We start from the raw sequence: 27,847 nt of genomic DNA on the forward strand, positions 1-27,847 counted from the left end.
AGTCATAGTTGTTAGCCATGAGCAGGGCTGAAGTTAATTTCATAAAGGCCGGTACCTAGAAGGGCCAGGTGGCCCATCACCATTTTCTTCAAATCAGAAGGTCATAATTCTGGTCCTTTTTGCTTATTAGAGGTTTTTAGTCTATTAAAGAGAATTGTATCTGGCAGGGGGTTCTGGTCTCCTTCCCAGAAGTAGAGTAGTTACACTGTTCCTCCATTACAGTTGATAGCTGTTGATTGAAATACGAGCAGTTGATTCCACAGAGCATATTCCACCTAAAGCAGATTTTTGGCACAGCTTGCTTCTGAGAAGATGCTGCTTCCTAACTTATAAACTGAACATTTATTTACTTAACACCTCAGTATAGGTCTTTTTTTCTATGGAAGAAATACGTTTTCTTTTCTTCAACTTTGTTTTTTCTTCCCTAGGATCCCTAGGAACAACTAAAGGATCTGAATAAGCAGAACTATGGATAAGTCTCCCACTCTTCCATATTTTTACTTTTGCATGCTTTGGTGGCAGTAGTAAGATTACTGAGCACTGTAACACGTTGCCCAGAGAGGTTGTGGAGTTTCCATCCTTGGAGATACTCAAAAGCCATCTGGACACAATCCCAGGCAACATGCTGTAGGTTACTGTGCTTGAGCAGAGGGGTTGGACTAGATGGTCTACAGATAGCTCTTCCAACTTCAACCATTCTGTAATTCCCCTGTGCCCCTTCAAAAACTAACAGAACAGTAGGCCTTTCCAAGTCGTGTTCTGATAACATTTAGCTATGTCATTGCTCCCTCTTCCTCTTTAGTGGCCACTTACTAGGATGACTAAAGAATACTGATTCTCTTGTGTCTGTGACCATTGATATGGTAATGTTCTTCCCTGGGAGACTAGTCAGACCTAAGCTAGCAGATAGGATTTTCTCTCCTTGTAAGGAAGAAAGGGGTTGCTGAATGTCCTTTATGTTGCACATTCGCAAAGGAAGCAGAGACCTCATCTGCATTCAGCTCAAGATCATCAGCCATTTTTTGCTTTATTTCCTGCTAAGTTAGCTCCCTGCACTTCCTCATTTCTTGTAATTGAAGCCACTGTCCAAAATGGGGTGTGAAGAATTGGTTCAGAGCTTATTTTTGAATCCAAATGTTCCTTCCAGGAAAAGGCACAATGATGAAGCTACCCTGACAGTGGAGGACTGGTAACTAACACAGATAGGAGGGATACAGCAAGAATGTCTTACACTGGATTTTATTTTTGCACTGAAAAACACCTTTTAGGGAAGGAGAAGAATGACCTGGTGCAGGCTTTATGCTACCAGCATAGCTATGTTGTTCAGTTAATCCTCAATAGATCAACAAAAATGAGTTATGCTGAATTTACAGGTCAGGTGCTTGAGTGCTATTTTTGTCATTTCTGTTGAGCACACCAACCAGGGCTGGCTCTCGAACCCAGCTCTAGCTATTGTAGTACAGTTTTGTTAGCCAGTTCCATCACCTACCTTGCTGTGATGGTCTACTTTTTTTTAGAGGCTGTGAAATGGTTGCTTGGGCTCATGTGAATAATTGAGAGGCTCTACTACTTCCCAGCACTTACAGCAGACATCTTTAATTACTGAGGAAAGGATACAAAGTTTACCATTTAACTTTCAATACAATTAAAGGAGAAACATCAGGAAAATTATTATATACAAAATACTTGCAATAAGATGGGAGCAGCTCACCTGGTACAAAGACCCAGGTATCAAGCTGGAAAGGTCTCATGGAAACCATTTGTGTGCAATTCACTGAAAACAGCATAAGGTAATGGAAAACATAACTCATACTATAAGTGCTTAAGAAAAAAACAAAAAAAAAACCAACCTGCCTACCAAGTAAATAAAAACAACCTGATGCTAGCCATAGCTGTCAGTGTGAAAATTCTGGTTTACTTTAGAATGAGTTATTTAAAGTGTCACAGGAGTCTGTGGTGATGTAGAAGGTTTGGCAGTGTGCAGAAGAGGAACCGTTCTCTAGAAGTTTGTGCAATCAGCAGTCAGGAGCAGAAGTCAGGCACGGGATGGTCAGAAGAAAAAGGCTGTGCGTGTACAACTATCCAAGCTGCAGTATGGCTGGTATGGTGGAAATGTGCCATGGTTCTAACAGGCAAGAAAGCACAGTGTTGAAAATGAGCTAATTAAATAGAAGAAAAAGCATTCAGCATGAAAGCAGCTGGTAGTTTGTGCTGGAAAGAAGAGATTGAAAGAAAAGTATGAAAAGCATGAGATACCATTTTCCTGGCAGCCTGTATACCAAGTCTTGTGATCAGGTCAAGCTGCCTTTGGCTAGCACTGCTTTCTTTGCCACCTCTGCACAGTCTGAAGCCAGAATGCACAGGTACAGAGTGTGTCAGTGCTGTGATGCTCATTGGTGGTCCAGTAGCAACCTTACCTTCCTTCTCTGTCAAAAGTCCCAAGTAAGAATGTTTAGAGGTCCTTGCTTCATTTCATACAATGGGAAAGCAGTAAAATAGCTGATGCGGCAGCATGACTGCAGGAAGCATGAAGGCAGCAGTGTCTGTCTTATTTTCACTAGAGACTTTTCCTGATCCCTTAGCCTCTCATAGCTGAACCCCATAAACTGCTTTTAGTGCTCTTGGTTTCTCAACCAATTTCTGTCTTAATTCTTGCTAGGAAAAAAAGTGAACCCACTGGTACATGTTTTTGCTGTGTCCTAGTAAGATAAACTCCTTAAGCAACAAAACATCCCACAAAGAGGATAGCACGGTGCTTTCAGCCTTTTGTCTGCCCTGCTAACTGTGTACAGTCACGTATGATATAGGTGCTGCTTCTGTGCCATCCCTAGCAGTAGTTGCAGTATGTGCTGGCTGAAGCAATAAGGGAATGGATGCAGCTTGCAGCAGCTCAGAGCAAAAGAAAAAGGCAGCAACACCATCATAATCAGGGCAGGGTTGAATTAGGTTAGTATGTATGGTTGCTCAGGAAGCTTGTTGGGTTTTTTTTCTTCTTTTTTTAAAAAAAAAACCTCTTTTCCCCTCAAAATGAGAAACCATTTTTCTCCTACACAGTAGGCAAGAATATCACCCAGATCAGCTGAGTCTTAGGTAATGTTAGCATCCTGCAGGGAACTTCCTTCAAGTCCTGGCTGGGTACAGAGAATACTGACAAACAGCAGCATTCAAAGCCAAGTAACTGTATGTTGCTATGAGAGACTCCAAAAAAAAAAAAAAAAAAGGAGAACCAACCCTAACAAATACGTCTAGACAAATGTACAAACAAAAGCAGACCTATGAGATATATGAAGCAAGGTCCTGAGTTACATTTCATTATATTAGATAACACTTAAGATATCCACTGAGTGTTACAGAGTTTTACAAGTGCAGATCAGAAGAAATACATATAAAAGCTTGTATAATTGTGCATGCATGCACATGCATATGCTCACATGCACCATCACCAGTGGGCTGGACTGTGTCAGCTATGCTCTTGCATCTCAGAGTATGTTAATGGAAGAGCAGTGTCTCAGTACCTGGGTTGGCAAGGCTATCCTTTCAGAAGAGAGAAAGTTCATGAGAACTTGCGCCACCTCTGTACACAAGAAACATTAGTTAGCTGTGCTGTCAGTACGTATCATCAAAAAAAAAGTCTTACAGCACTGAAAGTAAGTGTGAGGTGTATATTGCCACCTTGAGATGCTTTTTCCTAAAAAGTGGCTGCATTATTGCCTCTTCAGGGGAGAAGAGACGCATATCCAAAATGGTCAAATCCGGATCCAAACTCCTCCAGCAAAAAAGAACAGTACTGGCAGCTATTGGTGCCAGGCTGAATATAAAAGAAGTTTTAGCCGCTCCCAGTTACAGCATGGAGGCACAGCCTGCCGTGAGAATCTGCATTGGATTTTGGATGTCTCCCAGAGGCCAGCTCCACATTACTAAAGGGAGAGGTGGACAAGGGCTACCTGCTAGAGCTCAGAAGGCCCCTGATTTTCACGGAGGCAGCATCAAAGCCAAACTGTCCCAAACTCTGGAATTGGTATACTGGAGCAGTGCGATGCTGATGACATTCTTGTGCGCTCCTGTAGAAATATGGAGCGTCCTCCAGGGTGCAGTTCCAGCAACTGCATTGTAATATGACCACCCCACAGCTTCTGTAGTGTAGGTGGGCTTTTCTGTTTGTTCACATGAGATAATCTTGTCAGTCTTCTTGAGCAGATTTTTTTCTTCCTGCTGTCACCCCCTTTCAGAGAGCCAAAGGGTCACTGCAATAAGCACTGCTGTAGAGAACAAGGGGGACTGCAGTGTAGAATTCATAGAATGGGAGACCTAAGGGGACACAAAGAAAAGCTTTTATTATTTTTTTTCCCTTCCTAATCTTAAATGTGAGAATGATGCAGAGCCTAGAGACAAACAGGCATCACCTGCTACAGTCCACAAGAGGGCTGCTAGTACAGTAGAACCAAACAGGGTGCTGCATCAGAGCTAGATAGGTCAAGATGGGCACTACCGAGAGTTACAGACTGGCTCAACGCTTGCTTACTGGGAGAGCCTTTGGAGCACGCAGAAGGGGCCCTTCCACAGTGAAGCAAGGATGACTAATGAACATACTACTTTTTCTAAGCAGTACTAGGACATGGCTCAGCACATCACACAGTTACAGGACTACAATCAGCCACTGAGGAAGCAAAATGCTTTTCTAACACACTTTTAATGCTTTTCTATCTCTTGTTTACAGATAGCAACCATCCCAGGCCCTGGAGCTAGGAAACACCAGCCATTTCCAAAAATAAACTAAAAAAGGCAAATTTTTATAAGAAAGAGAAATGCGGTAAAATGGATTTATTCAGTAGGTGAACTCCCACCAGGGAGCAGTACTCACAAAACCCCCAAGAATTCATGCTAACCAAGGTTTTAGTATCTGTTCCAGATATGGCCTTCCCCAGAGGAAAATATGAGTGGGTGGTCAGGTTTGGAAATGAGAAAAGTGGCCTAAATTATATTTTCCCCTTCTTTCAGTCTCAAGAATTTCAAGCCTTTAGATTATTACAATACACAGCTTGAGAAATTTGTGACTTCTAAGACTACAGCTATTATTGTAATGTATCCCCCTAGCAATTCAGCATGCTGTAGTGAAAGCAAGAAATACAGTCACCTGGATAATATCAGTAGTAACAATTAGCTAATAATCTTTTCTTCAACCGCTTGCTTGAAAAATATATTTTTGGAGGACACAACCTTGGACATAGCTGAGCTTTCAAGCCAAAATTTATATAATGTTTTGTAGTCATAAACCCAGGGTAAGTTCCTATATCATCCTTCAAAACACAGCATATCAAAAATAACTCCTTTTAAAACATCAGAGTATTTCCTGAGCAAGTTGTAGATGGGAAACTTTTCCTTCTCTTTCCACTCCTCCAGCTGCTGAAGGGAATGGAGATACCTCGTAAGTGGACTGGCATTGACAATCTTATTTGGAAAGCTGGAGTTGTTCTCTCATTCTTCATCTCTCCCTTATCCCTGTTTGGTCAATTCCTCTTAGTTTCTATGAGCACTGATGTCCTCATCTTTATTCATCAGATTAGGCACATGGCTCACAGGCCATTCCCCGGAAATAACCTCTGCAGGGGGAAGCCTCTTGTAGAACCTGCAAGTCATAAGCTACTCATTTATGACTCCAATAGGACAGGCACTAAAAGAGTGCCCAGTTCTTAAACTGGATGCCCACAAGGGCAGTGGTAGGGAATGTCACTGCAAATTAGGATGGGATGACCTTGCTAAAAACCCACCTCTCTGGTACTAACCAGCTTCTTTATACAGTTTTAGAAGAGATATAGTCAAATCCATCAAATAGTTTTTCTCCTCTCTCTATCTATTCCCATTTAGTCCCTGAAAAATGATACGAATTAAGGAAATGAATGCCACAAAAAATTGCATGCAGGTCCCATTCAACGAAGAAAGCTACTCAACAGCTCAAGAAATCAAATCCTCTAACATTTTTTACTAGATTCACTTCTAAAAATTAGTTAGAATCAAAACAACGCAATGCCCCACAAACAACAGGAGCATCTGGCTGGGAAATACCATGGCTCTGAGTTGGCAGTAGGTCCCTACAGCTTTGACCCTAAAGAACAGTGCACACTCATATTAAAAGCCATACGTAATTTTGAGAGCTAGAATTGCATAAGAATCTAATAATATTTGAGACTCTCTGTGCCAGAGAAGAATAGTAAAGAAAGCTACCTGCAAATATGGTCTGGTCATACAGATGACATTTCAGATGTCACTTTAGAAAGCTCAGCTGTCTTCATACTTTCTTTCACCTCTTCTTCTGAATCTTGAGACATACAACACTGCGAACAGACTGGAAGAGAAAATCCCTCATTAATACCTGGAAATCCAGAAAGTGCTGTATCCAAATGCCTTCTTCAGCAAAGTAAGGTATAATTGAGAGTGGGGAGGGAGGAGAGGAGAACTCATTATAAGGCAGTAGATAAAAAGAAATCTTTTAGGGCTAGCTGCTTCCATTTTTTTTCCTGACAGGACTTGCCCTTGCAGTGCATCTGAGTATAGCTACCCCATAGCAATAGCCTGACCTGTTAAAAATTCTATGAAGTAAATGATATGGTGTCATATGCATAAAATGTATTAGCACAGAGCTGGGACCACAGCCTGGAACAAAGACTAGTCAAGAAATGCTACGATAAGGTCAGAAGGGAAGAAATGGTAAAAGTTACCTGCCACTAAATGCAATTTACACAGCAAATGAGTAGAAGAACACAAGTGTTAGCATAAAGAAACAAAAAAAATCTTTTCTGTGCTTTAAAAGAAGTTAAGATAAAACAAGTCCCTTTAGTATCTCAGCATCTATGAGTGGCATATTTTTATAAATCAGATCGAGTGCCTCTGCCCTATTAGGGCAAGTTTTGCTTGCAGAAACTTCACAACATGCCATTTAAGCTATACTTTATACTACCTCTGATCTGAGTCCTTTGTGTTAGATCAATTGAAGAAATATCCAGAAAAAAAAATTTGGAGACTTTCCATCCATTCTTAAATTACTGCAAAGATAAACAAGTGAGGCTATGAGCTCCTCAAAGGAGTGTAAGCCTCACCAAACCACCTACCTGTTTTGGTCACCACCACAATCATGCAGGTTTAGCTCAGTTGGTTAGAACATGGTGCTGCTAAAGCCAAGATTGTGGGTTCAATCCCCATATGAGGCTATGTTGAGGGTTGGACTAGATGATCTCCAGAGGTCCCTTCCAACCTTACCATTCTATGATTCTATGCATCTGAGAACCCTTATTCCCATTTTGCTTATTCTTTCTATTCTTCCATCCCATACTTCAGCTCCTTGAAGTATGGCTTTCTGAGCTAAGAAACTAAACTCTTAGCATTAAGGTAGATCCTAGGCCAGATTTGCCTACGTCAGAGCAACAGAGGCCCTCTCAAATGTGTTCTGAGCTCCCACAATGTCTCTTGAACGGGTGACCTGTAGTAACACCAGCAGGAAGCACTGTTAAGACAGATGTTTCCCTTTCCAGAGAGGTGGTAATGCATAGCAGCACTGAAGTGTAACAACTGTTCAAACTGGGAAGTCGGCTTGAAATGCCAGCTTCAGTTTCTTACAATTCAGGTCTAGTGTGAAAAGTGACCATGCAAAATAACACCATCTGACTCAGCAAATCTGCTCCCTGGTATGTGTTAGGAAAACAGAACTGAGATGGAAATTCCAGGTTATGCAGCAAAGCCACCCTTGCTACTGCAGGTAATCTCATTGTACCATGCTGGTGCTACAATGCTTTTACACCTCTCTTAGAGGTAATATGAATTTCTGTACAAAAGATTATCTCAGAATGCTCCAGCATGTTACTACTTTACTGGTAAGGAACCTTTTAATTTCCAGCCTGTATTTATTTAGAATCAAATTTCTGGGCCTCAATTCATTCTCTCCCTTAGTTAGAAGCTCATTATCCACACAGCTAACAGAGTTAGAGGTTGTGTTCAGTTGTGACTTGCTTGTTTTCAACCTGGTTACTGCTTTCCCATCACCATAGCCCCAGAGAACAGCATAGGAGAACCAACACTGGTGTCATGGAAAAATGAGAGCAGAAAATGGGGAAGTGCATAGATGTAGCTAAGAGGGTCACAGCCTTTCATAAACCTCGCTTCTTTGTGCTTTAGCACAAAAGAAAGAAAGAGCCCAGCCCAATTCAGTGGTCACGCTGGTTTTTAAAGGAGCATGGTGGGTGAGGAGGGCAGAATAAAAACACTACCACCTCCACATTTCTCACTTGTGAGTGACCCTGCTTAAAATTGAAATAGAGATAGCAGAAGACACAAGTATGATAAACTCACAAGTGTCCCTAAGTGAACTGAGTCCCTGATGCCTAACAAATCACCTCTTTCTAAAGAGGGATACTAGTGTGACTGATGAGCTAAGATACTCAAACTTGTGGCTTTTGGTTTAAATGGAGTTAACATAGATCATTCTCAGTGCTGAATTCTTGGTTCTAAACTTCACTTCCCCTGTGACCTGACAGCACTTGATTGGGTGCTATTTATAAAGTGCTGCAAGGCTCCCTGTGTTTCTCCAGGACTGTTTTTCAAAGCTATTAAGAGGGTGAAAATGGGACACTAATTGCTGTTGACTTTCAGTATAGGCTGGATGCCTCACTGACTTTATAGTTCCATTAGATGTCTACCCACTAGGGGCAGGCATCATGTCTGGGCCTTCTGGCTAAGTCAGCCTAGACATAAGAAGGAGCAACAGATAATAGATGAGATTTAGAGACCCCCCCAAAAAACTTTTTTGTTTTAATAAATAAATAAATAAATAAATAAATATATACATATACAAACATATATATATATAAACTGCCATCTAACCCTGAGATGCCTGAGTTCCCCTTTGCCACTGAAGGGGCACAGTCTGGAGTTACTGAAGACTTCAGAGAGTGGGACAGGGCAGCCCACCTGTACCCTTGGGGGCTCCAAAAAGAAGGTAAATCCATCTCTCCGTCTCCAGTAGGCGATGAGTCCCCTAAAGTGAGGTGTGGCTATGCTCAAGTCCTTTCTGTGGCTCTAGCATGACATATTTTTGTAACTTGCTCTAGCATGACATATTTTTGTAACTTGGTCTGTGACTTTTCTGAGCGATTGTCCAAGTATGGTGCATAGAGAGTTCCCATTTTGAAACCGTCAGTTCTCAGCTGTTTCTATTATGACCATTTGCATTTTCAAGCACTTTAAAACATAAAATTGAACCTTTGTGTGTCTATTTACCACTGTCCTTTGGAAATATTCCAGTTTACTGGCAAAACTCCCAATCACTCCTTGAATCTCAAACCTGAACCTTGGTGCTGCTTGCACACCAAAATGTAGGAAAGTCCACAGTTGGTCTTAAATTTTGTAACAGTAGATGCTGCACAGAAAAAAAGGAAACGAGAAGAAGGTACAAAAATATCTAGTGTGGCAGTGCAGTTTCTAGAAAAGGTATTTTACAGAGTTTCTCCACAAGCAGTGAGAGACTGTTTCATGAAAAAGGAGCTATACTTACCACGCCTTGGGAGGAATTTTGCTGCTAAGGTGACAGCCAAAAGGAAGACAATAATGATGATACTTGAAGCAGTAATGACATTGTAAGATGGAGGTATAGTGGGAAGAACACAGTCACTTCTTTTTTCTGAAAGAGAAGAAGTAAAACATAACTGAAGGGCCCCATATCATATTTGCACTTTCATGTAAGAGCAGGTATGTGAATCCTGGTGGTTCTGACCAAATTTTAACTCAGATATTCAGCCTGAAAATACATTTATCCAATAAACTAGCAGACAAAGCTGGCACCTAAGCTGTAAAGGCCCTTCCATTCCCCCACAGCTGTTATATGCTGAAATTTTTAACACATCATAGAATCCTAAATGCTGGATCTCTATCCAGAAAAGGATGGAGATAGTCATATGCATAAAAACCCACATAAACTCTTTTCAAAGAAACTGGTTAGGCTTGGTGGAAAACTCTGAGCCCATATCTCAAGAGTTTCCATTCTCAGAGTTTTCTTGCTGTTTTAGGCAGTTTTATGCCTAATTTGTTACTCTAAATTCACAGATGACAGGAAATAAGATGTATTAAATAGACTGGAGGTGTCATTCTCTGCATGCCAGCAAAAGAGTGTTGGGGCAGAGTTGAGTTTCAGCAGATCTGGATCCTTTGGCCTTTCATCATTGTAGACAGCCATTCTGCCAATTGGAAATTAGAACAGAGAATGGGCCATTCTTGTACAGTACAGGGCAACCCAAACTCAGCAGGAGAACAGACCTGATACAAGCTCATAGGTCTTCAGATTTTCATCATTGCAGCTGAAAACCATTTCAATCATACTGAAGTGGAAGTGGTTACATATCTTAAATATCAAAAATTGGGGGCTCTATGACTGCTGTTGTCACTATTGATTCCACCCTCCTCCGAGAATTTGTGTGACAATTGTGTCTTACTTTTTTATTATTACTTGGTCTCCTTTTCTATGTAGTATGAAATTTAAAACATTCTTCCATTACGATCTATAGGGAGGTTATGCACTACATCCAGCAATAAGCAATATTCATCAAGCACTAGTTTCTGTCATTCTTCCTGAAGCTGAATGGCACCTTTCCTCACAAGTCCCTTTGATTTTAGTAAGATTTTTTGATGAATAAGGCACCTTGATGAATAAGGTACAATTCCCTAGGAAAAATAGCTCTTGCATTCTCTAGCTTCCCTTGAAAATGTCTGTATCTCTGCAGTCAAAACATAAGACCCAAAGACATATTTTAAAAGACTTTTTTGGCAATAATATTAAAAATATATCTTTCTGGCTTTAACAAATTTATTTCAAATTTCTTTCTACTGCAAAACATCTGGACCACAGTGTGCTGCCTTGCTTCATGCTGTTTCCTCTTGTCCATTAAGCTTTCAAACCACAGGGTTATCACTTTTTATCACTTTTAAGCCAAGCACAGTGATCTGTTTAATACTGGGGCTAATTTGCATGGATAAAATGGAAGCAGAAATTCCTCCAGATCCCAGCTGGCAGTTTCTGACACTGAAGCAGGAGCAAATGTGTTGGTTTGTTAAATGAGGAAATTCTTTTAAAGTGCAACATGTGGCTTTTAAGGCACACACATTTCTCAAGCCCCTCCACTCAAATGCCAGGTCTGTGTCACAAAAGTGGCAGCAGGATTGTGCTGGTACAGATAGGCAGGCACTGGATGGTAGGAATCCCACTTTTGGAGCCACCGAGGCTGACGCTACCAGACCACGATAGGATTCAGCTGCTTAGTCAGCCCAACCCGCCATGAATCACGATGAAGAGGCAGAAAGCCAGGGCCATCTCCTGATTATCAGACACTTTCATAACTCCTCCTTCCCACCCCTGCTGTCTTACAGCCATTGAAATATTTTGGTGTGCAACTCCTAAGTGGACTGATGGGGCCATTCCTGCATAGAATGGATACACAAAATCTGTCACTTCCTCAGAGGGGCACCTCAGCAAGTTCCACAAAATATTTCTGCAACAAAGAATAAGTAAGTAAAAACCTACTCAGAAGCAAGCTAGCAGACTTGGTAAAGCCACTGTATTCAATGGAGCAAGTGAAGCTGGTGTCTTCAGTCACGTTGAGCTGCACGTTGCCTGTGATGTTGTATGGGCTGATGCTGGACTCAGACACCCAGGTAGCATTCCACACCACAGAAGTGTTGTTGAAGATTCCAGAGATTTTGGGTTTTGGGAAACCTCCATGAGAAGAACATCTTACTACCACCTCATCTGATTCACAAGAACTACTGCGTACTTCTGCTGTTATGCTGGGCTCACTGAAGTCAGCTGAAGCAAGAGAGAACTTTAGTTATCATTCTGTCAGATAACACAGAAAGCTGCAGTCCTAGTCACCTACGGTCAAAGAAAAGACCACCACTACCCCCCTGGGTGTTTTTCCTCTTAATCAGCTTTTCATAATCTGTGTGGACTTTCTTGTGCCTTAGCATTCTTCCCACAGCCTCGACTAAACACAGTGTTGGCCCTCACTTCTTTACCTGTCTGGTCAGTATCCCGGGGGCACAGATTTTATGACCCTATTTTTCAAGTACCACTTTTTCTCTCTACATATGTGAAGCACCAGAAGGAGTTACAAACAGGAAGGAAAAAATACAGGACTGAATATGAACTGGCAGAATAAAAATTTGTGTTATACACATTGATAAACAATTTCCTTTTCCCCTCCCTCTTTAGACCTTTCTCAGTCAGAGGCTCACAGAGGCCCCATCTCTGGCAGGAACAGAGGTGAGTCAAATGTTGGCCTGTCAGCCAGGACAATCAGCAAGAGACCAAATTACATTTCGTGTATGACGGTCTCTCCGGAAGGCCCAGCTGAGAGCAAGACCCAGTTGTACTATTCACTGTAAAAATGTGTAGCAATAAATGGACCCCCTCCCCCTTAAGGAAGACAGGCCATGTATTTTTGTCATGACACATTTTTTCTCAGTGCCAAAGCATGTTTCCCACCCACACTGCCTGTTCCATGCCTTCCCTCCCCTTCAGATACATTGGTGCAAGCATATGTGGGGCTGCATGGTGAAGCAGGTGAGAAAACTGATCTGAGTGAAGAAGGAGCAGAAAGGTGGTGTTATTGTTAGCCTAGATTCGTTTCACAATCTGGTTTACTGCATGGCTATAAACAGTTATGTTGGTGCAAGGGAGGAGGCCCACAGGTTGCAAGGACAGCCTAGGGTGAGGAGGAGTAAAGGGGTGGCACAGAAACTATTTAAGGCTGCTCTCACACTGGAAAAATCTTCTGCAGGTCAAGAGAAGCAGCTGTGTGCGCAGTTTCTAAGTTTCACCAGCACCATTACTCCAAAGGGAACAATTCCTCCCTCTCTCCCTCCCAACCCCTCGGCTTCAAGTTCACAGCTCCCCTCAATCCAGCGTCAGTCCCAACCACAGTGAGGCCACACAGAGAGCTGTAGCAGCTTGCTCATCGCACTGTGACATGACCCTTTTTGAAGCAGCTAAGCTTTTGCGGAAATAGCTCCCAGTCTGGCTCACCACCCAACTACAGGACTGCGAGGGTCTACTGGAGGCAGATGGCCCACAAACATGGGCAGGGCAATGGCCTCTTAAGGCGGGAGCATGGTCTTTCATGGCTTAAGGACTGTGAATCCACAGTCTAAACTAACGAATAACTATCTGTTGAGCAACATTTTGACATCTACTCTGGAACGTCACTTCTCTGAACAGTCGCCAGGGGGTAACAACTCTCAGCCTCTCCTGGGGTAGCTGGACTGCAACAGTGGCCTAAAAGCGAAGGAAGCTTTCCCTTTGCCGAGCCCCACCTTAACTGATCCTTGTTTTCCAAAGGGAGAAAAAGTCTACCACAATTATTACACTGGGCCTGTTAGAGCATGGACATGTCTGAAACAGAAGAAACTGGAAGAGGAAAGGATGGAGACCTGTCATTTCACATTTCTCATACAGTTAGTTAACTTTTAAACCCTCAGCAGTATTTCCCTCCACGGCGGGGGATGGTTCTGGCAATACAGCTCCCCTTTTCCTAATCACTGGAAGAATCAGTGAACTTGTGCCCTTGCACATACACCCTATATATCTCCAGGTAGGCAGGCAATGACGAAATCTTAGGAACTTGGGATTTTTGTTATGGATCTCATTCAAGATGAGGGAATGTTTATTCACTAGCTTTTCTAGAAGATTTCTGAAACTCTTCACTGCTAAAGGTATCGCACTGAAATATGTATGTGCAAATGTATGTACAAATTAAATATATATACATATATATATATATATGTATGTAAAAGTTACCAGCATCTCTGCTTTTGGTTGAAACCAACCACCACAAAAACAGTCAAGCAAGTGGAAAATAATGTCAACGGAACTTTTTCTAGCCTCCAAGAAAAGATTCAGATTCGTTTTGAGCAAAGGGACTTGCATTGTTTCTTAAGGTAAAAAGCCTCAAAGCTCTAGTTAACTTCAGCCTTAGGCTCTGGAGCTGTTTTGCAACCTGCCAGTCTCCCAGAATATCCTGGGGCCCCTCTGGGGTCTGACATAGGCCGAGGGCACTGCTGCGGCTGCGAGGAAGTGGTACCGCCCCATTTCTCAGCTGGTTTGGGAAATGTTCCCTCTGCATAGGGCCTGGCCTCAGCTTTACTCAAAAGACAGCAGGGGGCAGAGGTGGCCCAGGGCACAGACCAGACGTGGTACCTGGGGAGGTGTTGCAGGAGAGGTCCTTACCAAAGAGGGAGTCATCCAGGGGAAGATTGGGGGGGGGGGGGGGGGGGGGAGGAAAATGGTGGCAGGAGACAATATGCAAATTTTCAGTAACTGAGGTAGCTTTGGAAAGATGGGGAAAAGAGGCTGATGGAAGGGAAATAAAGTGGCTTAACACACTTTCTTCCTCTCTTTCAGACTTCCTGATGGAAATGAGGTCTGTCTGACACTATGAACAAAGCTTGTAGAAGTGCCCCTTATCTCCAGAGTCTGGCACTGGAAAGCCTCAGGTGATGGAAAGCAACCCACCTACCTGTAATGAAGAGCGTCACAGGCTCATCACATACAATGCGGGGTGCTACTGAGTTCTGTGAAATTTTGAGGTGCTGAACTACACACTGGTAGGGGCCATTGTCCAGTATTTCCACGGGAGAGATCCACAGGGTGAGATTCCTCGAGTCAAGCTCGGTCCGATTCTCATACCGTTCGTTTACCGAGATCTTCTTCCCCTCTGCGTAAGCAAGCACTACCTCCGTGATGTTCTTCTGCCAGTAGACCCGGTAATTGCGTAGGCTTTCTGTGCTGGGTATTTCATGACAACAAGGCAGGCCAACTTTTTCCCCCACTTTGCCTTTGGCCACTTTTTTCTCCACTGCATAGCCTAAGAGGGAGCAAATAAAAGCCAGTGAGATGGTGGTACACTGTTGCACCAGGATCTTCTGCAGAGAACTCACCTATTTCAGCTTTTGTCTACACCTGCTCATCCCTCTATCCACAGACCAGTTTACAGCTCCAGCCCTGGGTGAAGGGGACCCTACTTTCCTTGGCAATATCTTTTCTGTGATGTTCTAATGCCACTTATGATTCCAAGCTAGCAGGCACACAAGGATTTCAGCATGCACAGACTACCGAAGGCAAAGGCAGGAGGCTCAACCGCCTGAAAATAAATCTTGCTGGCACCTTAGAAAAATGCACCTCAGAATAAAGAAACACCATGATAGTCATCTGAGAGGATAATAATGTACACTGCACAAACTGCTAGTGTCTAAACATCTCCTCCGTGCTCCCTTTTTAGAGCTCAGCATTAGGAAAGCCCATATCATCTTCTGCGGTATTGCCTGCACCCCAAACAGGGCAACAGTGGAATATTGGTTTTATGTTATAAAGAAACTTCCAAAATCCCAGAAGTCAGACACAATCCTACAATAATAAACAAAAGTCAGAGCCATGGTTTCATCAGCTTCTTAGTATTAGTAAGTGACAATTTTGCTCAGCCTAGCTAAAATGAATGTAAGGCCCATGGTCCTCCCTTGGGATCATCCGCAAGCTAGCAAAGACTTCCCAGAACTCCTTCCCAGGGCACATGCTAGTGCCATACCTTAGGACACAGGTATGATCCTACAATAAAAAAAACAGGGGCTCTTGCAAGGTTAGCAACAATCCCCCTGCTTCCCATTATGATTTCTTTGCACACTGTTTCCATGAGCAATAAGACTTTCCCACCCTCCTTCCTCTTCTCAGTGGGTAGGCTCTTGCAGGGGTGTGGAGCGGGGAGTCCAGCCGAAGCCCAGAGAAGAGCCCTTGCCTTTTCTGGAACGGCGACACATTACTGATAGAGTGGAGGTTACGAGTCTCTTGCACTTCACTGACGAAAAGCAGAAAAACAAGCAAAAAAAACTGGGCTCAAAACGGAGAAGATTCAAATTCCCTTCTCCTTCCCTACAAAACAGATGATAAGAAATGTGTCTGAGAGAGACCGTGCGGGAGCCCTGAACAGGGAGGCCATTACTGATGTGCAGAGTGCAATGCTGACCATCAGTGGATGCGAGATCCCATGCAAAGAGTCTCAACCTTAAGTGTGAACCGAACTTTTTGGCAAAGCTGAGTGCCACCCGCCCCCCGGTAAAACCCGCCTGATGCTGGAACACACATTATTTTTATGCAGTACAGGACAGCCACTGCGTACACGTGCACAGAGAGGAGCTCCCAGAGCGCGACTGGGATGCTGTGACATCCAGATTCATCCGAACTGTCCAAAACAGCCAGAAGCTTGTCACTCACCAGGCTCATTTGCTTAGCAGTGACTCACAGGCCCTTGGGACGCTGTCAAGCAGCAGGCAGCAGGACCCCAGCAGCGTATGGGCCTGTGCTGCTGCTTGTGAAATGCTTTGCAGTCCCCCAGCTGCACGTGCTAGAGGGAACCAAAGGGACGCTTGTTCTTGGGGCAGCATCACGGGCCGCTAGATGAAGTGCAGCGGTCATCAGGCCAGACAGAGTGTCTGAGATTGAACCTGAAATGAGCACCAACCCATCCCCTGAGATACACCTACCTCTGCTTCACCTGCATGCTTTATATCAGCTTGGTAGGAAATACACTGAAAAATACTGAAAAGGCCCTGGCAACATTGTTTTTATATTAATTAAATAAAATTTATAATTAAATATATACAATTAAATGAGCAACTTGTCATTTAACTCTTTGTCCTTCCCTCAGGCACTTCATTGGTCTTCCAAAGGAGAAAGATCTGATAGAATCAGATAATTTTTTTTTTCCAGCTAGCTGTACTTCCCCTTACAGAACGCTTAACAGACTTAAGATCAACCAGCTTAGGGCAAACCAGGAGCCCACTCAGCCCATTCACCTGTGTCAGCGAGCAATCAGTAGCAGAATAGTAAAAAAAATGGTTGTTACATCCTACGAAAGAAAAGAGCTGCCATATCCTGCCAACCTTTGGCAAGCATGCATTTAGGGATTTCTTGAGTTTGGCAACTTAATCACTGCTGATAGGCTTATTATTCACAAATAGGTCCTACCTCTTTAGGAACGTATGTATATTTTTGGCTTCCACAACATCCTGTGACAGTGAGGTCCACCGCTAAATTACATGCTATGTGAAAAAGCATTTCCTTCTGCTTGTTTTAAAAGCAGCCCGCTTTAAGTTGTAATTCTTGAAGTTCCTCCTCTTGTGTGCCTGCATGCTCTTGTGCATGTATGTGTGTTAGTGTACGTTCATTTTTCCTCAGCCACCTCTTTGCACATCCTCTCAGGCTCTTACCATTGCTGCAGAGACTTCCAACAGCAGCCAGAGAAACTTGGACTGTGGACTCTGGCAACAACATCGCAATCAAATATGTGTTTTCTATTTTCTTTTGCAGTGATAGAGGAAGAGTAGGCGTACTATAAATGTCAGGGTGACATAGCATCATGAGTTGCATGAGGTTCTCTGTGCCTTGCCCCTAAGAGTCTCCTTCACAACCAGAAGGAGAACAAAAACCTCCTCAGCAATACATGTGCAAGGACTGGAAACTCCTGCTTATGTCACATCTACCCTTAAAAGGCTCTATACCCTTGAAACTGCAACCTGAATGCTACAAGCCTGAAGGAACCGGAGTCCATGAAGAGTCATTCAGCCCCACAAAAGTCCCCTTTCGCTTTAAAGGTGAACTGCAAAGCAAAAATGAAAATTGAGTTCTGTCCCATTTCTGTGCTGAATACTCTCTGTAACCAGGCTCTGAGGGAGGTATCCACCGTGGAAATAATTTTTAATGACTCCTCTAGAAAAAAAACATTCTCTCCTCTTCCCACCTCCAGTGAAGTCCACTTGCTCACTTGATATGCACTAATGGTAACTACTTCACTGGAGCCCTGCAGTATGCGACAACACCAAAGCACAGCAAAGGCTGATGTTCTTTTCCCCAGGCAGAAAAACATGTTTCATTCAAACTACTCCCATGCAGCAAATGCCCCATAAAGCAGAGCTAATTAAGAGCAGAAAGGTGAGTTCAGAGGAAAAGCATCCTTTCTGGCTCACTCTGAAAGTCAGAACCTGCTGTCAGGAAAAGTAGGAAAGCTGTTGAGTCCTTATCTTTTAACAAAGATCCCCATTTCCTTTATTCCTTGCCCACCCAAGTTTTAGAGGTTCCCCAAGCCACAGAGAGCTTGGTTTTCCTGAGCAGCACCTACAGCTGAACAGTGCTGGGGAGCCGACCGTCTCTGGGATGAAGGTACGGCAAAGACATTTGACTGACATAGAAGTAAAAGATCATACGAAGCTTTAGAGAAGCAGCATCAAACTGTTAGAAACCTTCAATTAATTCCTGGTGAATAGGAACCCCAGTGCCATTCGCTTTCCCCTCCATCACCCGTTTCTCTGCCCTTCTGATCTACTTTGCCATTCTTCTCTTTTACTGTGCGTTACCTCTCTTTACACACAACCTCTGGGGCCAAACACATGAAAAGATGATCCTTCTTGTTGGGCCTGAAGTCCTTCGACCCCTCTGTGTAGGCAGCACATAAGACAGTAGATCTGCAGACCTTTTCGACTAACAGTTCTGCAAAATGCTCTAAGGCAAATTCTCAGGTTTTACACCACAAACCGAGCACAGTCGTGAACCAGCCCTCCAAAACTGGGAGGCTCAAAACAGCCTCACGTTGTTTTTCTCCTTGAGCTGCCCTAAATATCCTTGCAACAGTGGCCCGTCTTTCCACTTTTTAACTAGCACCAAAGCTGACTTTGTCTCAAACGGCACACACGGGACTCACTGCAGCTCAGCACGGGTGCCCTTCTCGCCTCATGCCTGTGTGAGGGCCACGCTGCAGGCTGGAGAGTGGGACCAGAGGCAGGGCTGGGAAGAGGTGCCCACTGTGCCCGCGAGGGAGGGATCCTCCTTTTGACGGGGTTGGCTGGCCGAGGATAAGGTCTCACAAAGGTGTGGCTTTGTCCCAGGGCCTGTCCCCGAGGCTTGGTGCAGGGAAACGCAGCCAGCCAGCTGCTAGTCCCGAGGTAATTCTCGAGTTCAGGCCTGTCATTTTCTCAGTAGTACATTTTCCCCCAAACCAAACTTCCAGAAAATTTGTGAGGATTTCCAAGCAAGACAAATAATTAGCTAAAAAACTTTTGATTTATGAAAAGCTAGGTCTTTGAAGAACTGGAGACTCCCCACAAGTCTTTACTTTGTTCCAAGTGATTTTACCAGCGAGGAATCGGATTCTCACAAAGCTTTTCACAGAGTTAAAATTCAGCATGTGGCTTCTGCTAGACTTGAAGAAATGCTTTATATTTAAGCTAAATCAGCGGTATGACTAATTCTTATGAATATGTTGATCACAGAAAAGACCTCATAAGATGCTTGAATAGCTTCTACACGGAGCAATTGTGAGATTTCAGCAGCACGCAAAATCGCTGCCTTCCTCCACATTTGAGTGTAAAGGTCCAGCGGAGTGAGAAAGACTGCATACGGACAGCGAGAAGTGAGCGCTGGCCGGCCCAGCCAGCAGATCTCTTTAAAGTCCCTGTGACTGAGTATTAACCTGAGCATGAGCACATGGGAAACCTCCCAGGGGCTTTCTGTCCAGACTTCATTTCGGCACGCAGGGAGGTATGCGAAGGGAGGTCTGAGCTCACACAGAAAGGAGCAGCAGTCCTTTCACCTTGCATGACCCCCAGCACAAGCTTTCCGTCAGGAATTACAGGCCTGCTGCTATCCTTCAGCTGCTCCTGATACTGCAGGGCAGCTGCAAGCCAGATTCGGTCAGCTCCTGTTGCAGTGAACTCTCTGCAGGTCACATTCCTTCACTCATCCCAAACGAGAAGAAGCGAAGGGAAGGCTTCCTCAAGACAAACAGCTCCGCACCTCACCCGGCGGCAATTCCCTTCGGTCTCAGCTCCTCGTACGTGCCCAGACTAGACAAGCACAAACACGCCTGCAGCAACTAATTGATTAATTAACTCAATCTTACAAGGATGACACGGCAGGACCGAGGCAGGACAACGGTTTGAACAGGTTTTCACAGGCTCGGCTCTGCGTGCTTCAGAGCCGTACCCAGAGGATGCCCTGCTGAGTGCGGCAGCAGTTTAAGCTGCGCCACCTCACTTCATGAGCTTCCTATCTCAAGATACTCACGTTCCTTTTTAAGCAAAACATTAACCGTGACTTGTCCAGCTTTATACGGCTTGGTTTTGGCAACAAATGCAATAACCTTATAACATTTTGGCACTTTTTGTCTGACTCCTTTAACAGCCTCCATTCTGTTTCAATGTAGTTTTGGTTTACGTGCAAAGAAATGCAAAGAAATCCTTGAAAACGCAAAGCCAGTTGTGAAAAGCAAAGGACATCTTCCTGAGTCTACAAATAAAGCGATACCACATCCCTGGTGGCGGGCGCCAGCCTTGTTTTTTTCCAGCTGTGCATTAGCTCAGGACCATAATGATGACCAAAAAAAAAAAAAGTGTGAAAGTATCAGCTTTATTTGTCTGTTTTAACTTGTTTTGATAAAAAGTAATGTTCTGTAGTTAACACTCATTTTGGAGGGATTCATACAGCACCGTCAACATATGTTGGTGTCAGGGGTGGGCCCACTTTCTTAGAGACTCATTGCTCTCGTCAGATCCTGTTTAAACCCTCCCTCCGACTGCTGCTTCACTTGCAGCTTACAGACAAAACATTGCATTTGCCTTAATTGCGGCTCACCACAAACTAGCTTTCGTGCCCCCCTTTGATCATCTTTACGCCGCTAGGGCCAGCGAGGCGATCCATCCAGAGAGGGAACGAAAGTGAGTGCTGCTCCTGAGCCACCGCTCTGCCAAAACCCCAGCTTTGGGGAAAAGGAAACTCAGTTAATTGGAAGAAGTTTCACAATCTGCAATTGGCAACCGAGGACACGAGAGGGAATCCGAAGTAGGACCGGCGGCAGCTCCAGCCAGCCGCTACCCCTCCCTCCCGCTGCGCTGGGGCCACGTTTCCTTCAGCGCTTCTTGAGATACCAACCTTCTGCTCCTGAAGTCAGGAGGGCCCTGCGCGGGGACAAGCCCACCGCTTGGGTACCGCCTGGGTACACCCAGCCTGCTTGCTTTGTCAGACGAGTAAGATCGCAACTCTTAACATCACAAGCCAGCTGGCAAATTTCTCTCCTCGGCGCGAGCCGAGATGCCACCACCAAGCAGGGAGCTGGAGCCGAGAGGCCAAAGCACGCGGGGCTGGGAGGGACGTTCCTGCCTCCCTTCCCCTTTGGGCCCCCTGCGCGGACGGCAGCCCGGGGAGGAGCAGGGCGTTTTTGAGATGGGAAAGGAGGAAGGCTCCTTCCGAAACTTCCTCATTCTCTGCTCCCAGCACCGGGTGAGCCTCGCCAGGATAAAAAAAAAAAAGGCGAGGGTGGGGGACGAGGATGTTCGCTCAGAACTCAAATCTAAATCTAGATGCCCTCGGAGGATTTGCATATTTTGGTTCCTGCCATGATCAGCTTCCTAACACTGGCTCTTACGATTTCCCAATTTTGGGGCAGACCCAAGAGGTGGCAATTGTGTAAGACAAGCCTCTGGGGGAGAGCTGTAGCACACAAAGAGAAAAATAAAAAATTTTTTTTTCCTCTCAAAGATTTTGTCCCATTCTGACTGGATCATTCTGTACTTCCTCTGTATTTATCTCCGAGCTGAAGATTTCTCACATCATTTTCCTAATTCCCTCAGGACCACTAGCATAAACACTGCTCTCCTCACAGCAGAGCTGGCAAAGCTGAGACCTCTCTGCTGCTTAAGGCTCAAGTTTTCCTAAGCGTTCGCTAACTCTCGCTGCCTCTGCCCCACAGGTGGCCAGCCCATTTCTGGAGCTCACAAAAGGTCAAAGCACCCAGCAGCCAGGAGAATCAGATACCATACTTTCCACATTAGCCCACTCAGCATTACAAAATTACCCTCCCCCCCCAAACCTCAGTGACTTGCTTATGGTACTAGCAATATTTACCAACACAGCTAAGAAAGCATCAAGCCTGCCTGCCATTATCCTAGTCTAAAACCAGCCCGGTCCCTGCTCCGGCACTAGCTCGCTAAAGCTCGGCTTGACAATCACCCCGCAGCTGGAGGACTGTTTGGAGGAAAGATTAAACAACGCCATATAAAAGTGCAGCGTGGTAAATGGCAATGAGCTGCAGGATGACTAACGAAAGGAGAACAAAGCAGTCCAGAGGCGTCTGAAAGCTACCGAGACCAGAGATGGAGTGAAGTGACAGAGACTTGGGCACGGACCGCTTGTGGCACCACGGATAATAGCTGGGAGCATCGCAGGTCAGGGTAGTGCGAGGAAGGGACACGCTCAGCTGATAAGAAAGCGGTGTCTAACGGTGAGATCTATTTAGACCGAAGCACTTTCCCCGAGAGCAGGGATGAAATCCTCGTCTGTCAGGTGTTTAAAACCACACCAGAGGATACTTGCTACAGGGAGGGCAATAGTGTGGAGAGGAACTTGCCTAAATAGTCTTTTCTAACTTTTCATTTGATATGGTATGGCAGACTCACCAAAAAGTAGATGTAGTTTGAGTGCGGTATAGCTAGAGATGTTACCATTGCCCAGCAGTCAGCACTTTTATTTTCAGCCAGGGAGTCCCCTGGGACCAATGATATTTTAAAAGCATAACAGTGAAAAAGCAGAAGCAAAGTTGTGGCATTTCCATGTTGGGAAAGATTTACATATTCTCAGATGAGCTCCTGAAACTCTTGATAGTGATGTCCCTCCAAGGGGATAGAAAAGCTACAATTAAACATAAAGTTCACATATGTAAAAACAGAAACAACCTCCTTCTGCCAAGCGAACAGTCTTCTTGACTGCATTCTACGCATTTGCCTTGCCGCCTCACGAAAAATACCACAGCTGCATGCACACAGTGCTCAGAGAGGGAAACACACGTTAAGAAGGAAGGAGAACTTCGCTGAACGTGGAAATTCTCCTCTAGCCTGGCACAGCCTCAGAGTACATTTAGGTGACAAACTTCACCAATCTTATGGCTTCCTCATACAAAAAGAGGTGGTCTGGCTCCTGTTTCCCTTCCAACCTTATGCATTCCCATTGCTTTCCTTGCAGATCTCTGCAGAACCTGGCTCTACCCATTGCTTTGTGGACGTAAAGCGAAGAATAAAGGAATCCACTAAGTTGGGAGATGAATTAGCTCATCCATGGACCAGGTGTGTGCTATGACTAGTGTAAACAAGGGGAGGATCATGCAGCCGTATGCAGAGGAAGACAAGCAGGCCTGCACCTTTCAAGGGCAATGAACTGTTTGGCCACCTCATCTCTGCTGTCTGCCTGTGCCCCTTAGGATGCAGTTTCATGGTAAGCAAAGTCTGGTGTAAAAGCAGACTGCGACTGAGAAGAGGGGTCTTCCTAGCACCTGCCACGCACTTGCCCTCTTTCTTCGCATTGGCTCTAATCACTGCAGGCTGATGTGGTTCAACAAGCTGACCCAAAAGAAAACTAAGCCGTCAAAAGGAAGGTAGTGGGACAACCCCATTGGCAGTAGCCTTCACTTATGTCAGATTAATTATGCCGTAAAACCACATGTGGAACTCAGAATTGAGGCAGCAATAAGTAGGAAAGGCATGAGGGCATAAAAGGCAGCAACTTGTGCTAATAGTCCACCACCGTGTGTAAAATTCAGCCAAAACTTTGCATGTTTAAATGCAAGAATGTCTGATGCCGGTATTGCAAAAAGGTTACAAACATGTCAGTGATCCAAGAAATTCAAAAAAGTTACTGGCTTCAGAGTAATGTGAGCTCACCAGAGCTATTTGGGTTCATTCTGATCTAACTGGAAAATGGAAACAGTGAGGGTGAAAGAAGTGTTAGATGGGTAACTTTAAAAAAACTCTATGCATGCATATAGCTATGCTTTGATTGATACGAATCTAGCTTGTATATGTTTTAATTCTATGAGTATTTTTTAAGAAATCTTTCATTAAAAAAAGCAGGAAAAGTAAAGCAACCTGCAAGAAAAAATAATAGTCTTTAGGTGGGTTTCTATTTCTCCAGAGAGGCTGGGCCATCAGGTTTCACTCTGGATAGACAGAGAGGGAGAATAAGGAGGTCTTTTTTAGTTCTGCTGCCGTTATTTTTCTAACCAAAAACAAACATTTCTGCACATCTGGAAAGAAAAAAAAAAAAAAAAAAAAAAAAAAAAAAAAAAAAAAAAAAAAAAAAAAAAAAAAAAAAAAAAAAAAAAAAGAATGGAAAAAAAAAACCCTGAAAGAAGCAACAGCAACAGGACAGAAACTCAATTTGCATCCACCAATCACGTGTGTAAATTTGGTACCTTAGGAGAAATTTCTGCCATGTCTACCATACATTCTGCCCTAAACACAGCCCATGCTGGAGCTGGCGCAGAAATCATCCACAAATCACCTAAATCTAGGTGATTCTCACTAGTCACTTTAATATTTGTGGGTGGCCTCTTTACCCTTGACCCTCTTTGAACCTTTCCGAAAACTAGCTTTGCCCTGAGCTTTTCATTGGCAATAATGTATGAGAGGGGATTCCCAGAGCAAGGTACTTGTGAGCAAACATGCTTTTTCAGTGCTGAAGGAAGTGGATATTTTTCCCCCACACTCTCCAATAACTCAGAATCACTATAGGGATTTTCCTCAAAACTTTCCAAAAATTTCATGACTGGGAAGAAACAGAGAACTGGATGGTCTTTGGTCAGATGCAAAGACTGCAGAAGGCCTAAGAGGAATCCTCCGTCGACACAAAACAGGGACCATTGAGTCCCTGCAGTCATTGCCTATTCCACATTTGCACACAACAGGGAAAAATCATGCTGGAAGATTGCTAGCAATGCTTTCCTAGTATGACAACTGCAAAGGCACTGGTATAAGCCACTGTGACTGAGAAATGGTGATCCTGAAATCAGTAGGTAGGTGTGGAGGTGCCACAGCAGGAAGAAAACAAGCCCAAAAAGGAAACTGTCAATGTATTCAGCCCCAACCTGCAAATAAACAAGTTTGTTTTTTCCGTAATCAAGGCTGTTCTGCTGCTTTTCCACTTTGCTGAGATAGCAGGGTGTTCATGCAGATCAGTGTTTCCAGCAGCAGATGTCATCTCAGAAACTGCTCTAAGTTACACCAACATCTCGATGGGTCACCTCAGATGAACCCTTGGGCAGCACAATTAAGGGGAAGCAAACATAGCTGCATAGTTTGGGCTTACACAATTTCCTGCACAATACAGTCTTCAAATCATCTTCTTAATTGCCCTGCACCACCACCTTTAATGTCCTCTACTCCCTACGATGTCCAAGTTCAGCCTGACATTCCCTGCGTTACTATTTTACTTGCACATGGTACGCAGAGAAAACCTGCTGTCACCCTAACATGCTGTTCGGCCTTTTGGAGCTACAGCCCAAAGGTGCAAGCACAAAGACACCTGGGCTGAACCACGGAGGATGCAAGAGCAGTTACAGGCTTTTGGTGCCCACTTCAGCTGTGCCTTGATGTGGGCATGAGGATGGATCATTTTTGAAAACAAATGAATTGAAGCCTTTGGGACTTGCTTAACAACACATGCGAAGTCACTGGCAGGGCAATGACAGACTCGCAGGGCTCCACCATTTTGCCATGATGAGGTCAAAAGCAGATCTTTGTGGTCCCTGTGGGCGACCTAGGGAAGGCATCATCTGCAAGTCCCAGCAAAGCTTTTAACACTGCTCCTATGTGGGTACCATATGCACCATGTACTGTACAGATCACTAATGTGGGAATGCCTAGTTTTGATGACAAAGGTAGTGTGATGTCTAAGTGTGTGTATAGAGGGAGAAAGAAAGCGCACTGTCCTGATGATGTTGTTGTTGTTATCAGTCTGCAGAGCAACCTGGCTACTGTGGCACCAGGAGTTCCATAGGCTTGTAAACTGGGGAAGAATTTAACGCTTATGCCCCAGAAGCCAATACTATTCTTTAAAATAGCTTCCCCCCACACCTCTTGCAGCGTTAAACCCTCGAATTTTGTAATCAGTCAGATTTGGAGAAGTCAGACCTCTCAGCGACAGGATTACCCAATTCTGCTGGCCTATGTGCCTTGTGCCTCCAACCCAACGGTCTCTGCCAGACGATTACTGAGCCCTCAGGGCTGCCACGCTCTTTGCAGCCCCTGCCTGCCCTCTCTAGCAGTGGGCCAGGGCAGAAGGCAACATGGACCGTGGCTCTTCTGGAGCCTGCTCTGGGACGGTTGCTAGCTAGCCGTTTCCGTGCAACATGCAAGGACACCACACCTTTGAGAGCCTCTGTCATATTTGGGCAGCAGATTCAAAAGTTAGGAGCAGGGGCCTAAGAAACAGACAGATAGCTAGAAAGCATGGTAAACTGTCAGGTCCTTAGTAAGCCAGGTAAAATGTAACAGTAACTACCGAAACTTCGAGTTTTCTAACCAGATCACGCTCCTATTTATAGTACTGCATATGCATTAAGACTATATACCCAAATATTGCCCATTTTTGGTCTTGGAATTAGAATCCTTTTTAAACAAAAATTACATGTGACTGGTGAATAACAAACACTCACTACTACATTAATAATATCACACAATCTCTTTAAAATACTGAGAAACAGTTCTGCACACGGATGCATTATTTACACACACAGTCCGTGCAAAAAAAAAAAAAATCTGTGTGTTTGACATGTGCTTTGCAAGCACAGAGGTGAGGGAAGGTAGGAGGGAAAAGATCTCAGGAGCGGAGACCGGGCGGTTGCTTTCTTTACAGGCGAGCTCTGCGATCCCTGTTAAATGCTCCAACTTGTGTTTTAGGGTTCTGAGACTGAAACTCAAAATGAAACTCAGCGGAGAGCATCACATATCTTCCAGTTTTACAACATCAGCATGAAGAACTCCTAATTTTGCATGACTTGGTCTTTAATCAAAATCTCAGCTCACCCCAGGTTTGCTCCAGAGTATCATTAGCTACAGAGAAACACTAAAACCGCCAATAGGCCCAACCCGCTTTGCAGCCGTAACAAATCTCAGCTCCAGAGCGAGTTTTGTGTGTGGTTTCAAGGTGAACGTTTCGTGCAGCTGAGGAAGCTCATGCCAAGCCTCTTGAGGACGGCAGGTCCTCTCGCCCCAGCCGGGACCGCTTTGCCCCTGGGGCCAAGGAAGGAAGTGGGAATACGAGCGTTTGGGGCGTTTCTGCCACGGCCAGCAGGCTTGGACAAGCCCGGGCGCCCGTGAGCGCTGCGCGGGCATGACGAGCGCAGCTCTGATACACGCGAACGTGGTCGGTCCCCTCTGGTGGGCTGAAGAATCTCTACCAGCGATCGCCCTCCTGAGTGGCAGCTTGGCCTCAGCCCTGACCGAAGAGGGACACTGACCCGCCACGCACCCGCCCCAGCCCATGCGCCGGCCCGCTGCCGCCCCGTCGGGGTGCAGGCGGGCACCGGCGTTTCTCCTTACCTAAACTCATGAAGTAAAACAGGAGGAGCCCGAGCCCGAGCCACCTCTTCAGCGCCGGTCCCGACGGCACCAGCCCGGCCTGGGGGCAGCTCGCCATGCTCGCGCAGCTCCTGCGGCGGCAAAGCAGAGCGGCGGCTCCTTAGCACCAGCCGCCGGCGGGGAGACGAGCCGCGGCCCCGACGGCGGCCGCCGCCGCCCCCCGCTTCCTGCCCACTCCCGCCGCGGCGCCGCCGGAGGGGAAGGGCAACACGCGCGCTCTCCCCTCGGGCCTCCCCCCGCCGCCGCTCTCCCTCCCTGCCCGCCCGGGGCCGCGGGGTACCTGCCGCCGCCAGCCGTGGGGCAAGCGCTGCCCGCCCGCGGCCTCAGCGGCGCGCCACGGCGCGGGCGCTCCGTCGGGGAAGGCAGC

At 45.1% G+C, this 27,847-nt stretch overlaps 1 protein-coding gene across 1 annotated transcript; it reads right to left on the reverse strand.

Annotated features, from left to right (window-relative positions):
- Nucleotides 1-1,580: 1,580 nt before the first annotated feature.
- On the reverse strand, nucleotides 1,581-27,782 carry CD80 (CD80 molecule). Its single transcript, XM_085323047.1, has 7 exons — nucleotides 27,761-27,782; nucleotides 27,442-27,551; nucleotides 14,550-14,897; nucleotides 11,561-11,842; nucleotides 9,542-9,667; nucleotides 6,223-6,343; nucleotides 1,581-4,308 (listed from the first exon to the last, which is right to left on the reverse strand). The coding sequence occupies exons 2-6, from the start codon at nucleotides 27,536-27,538 to the stop codon at nucleotides 6,240-6,242; spliced, it is 957 nt and encodes a 318-aa protein (XP_085179173.1). The 5' UTR covers nucleotides 27,539-27,551; nucleotides 27,761-27,782; the 3' UTR covers nucleotides 1,581-4,308; nucleotides 6,223-6,239.
- Nucleotides 27,783-27,847: the final 65 nt, after the last annotated feature.

This window comes from Rhea americana, unplaced genomic scaffold (genome assembly GCF_003343005.1).
Source record: "Rhea americana isolate MKP2758 unplaced genomic scaffold, rheAme1 scaffold_81, whole genome shotgun sequence".
NCBI lineage: Eukaryota > Metazoa > Chordata > Aves > Rheiformes > Rheidae > Rhea > Rhea americana.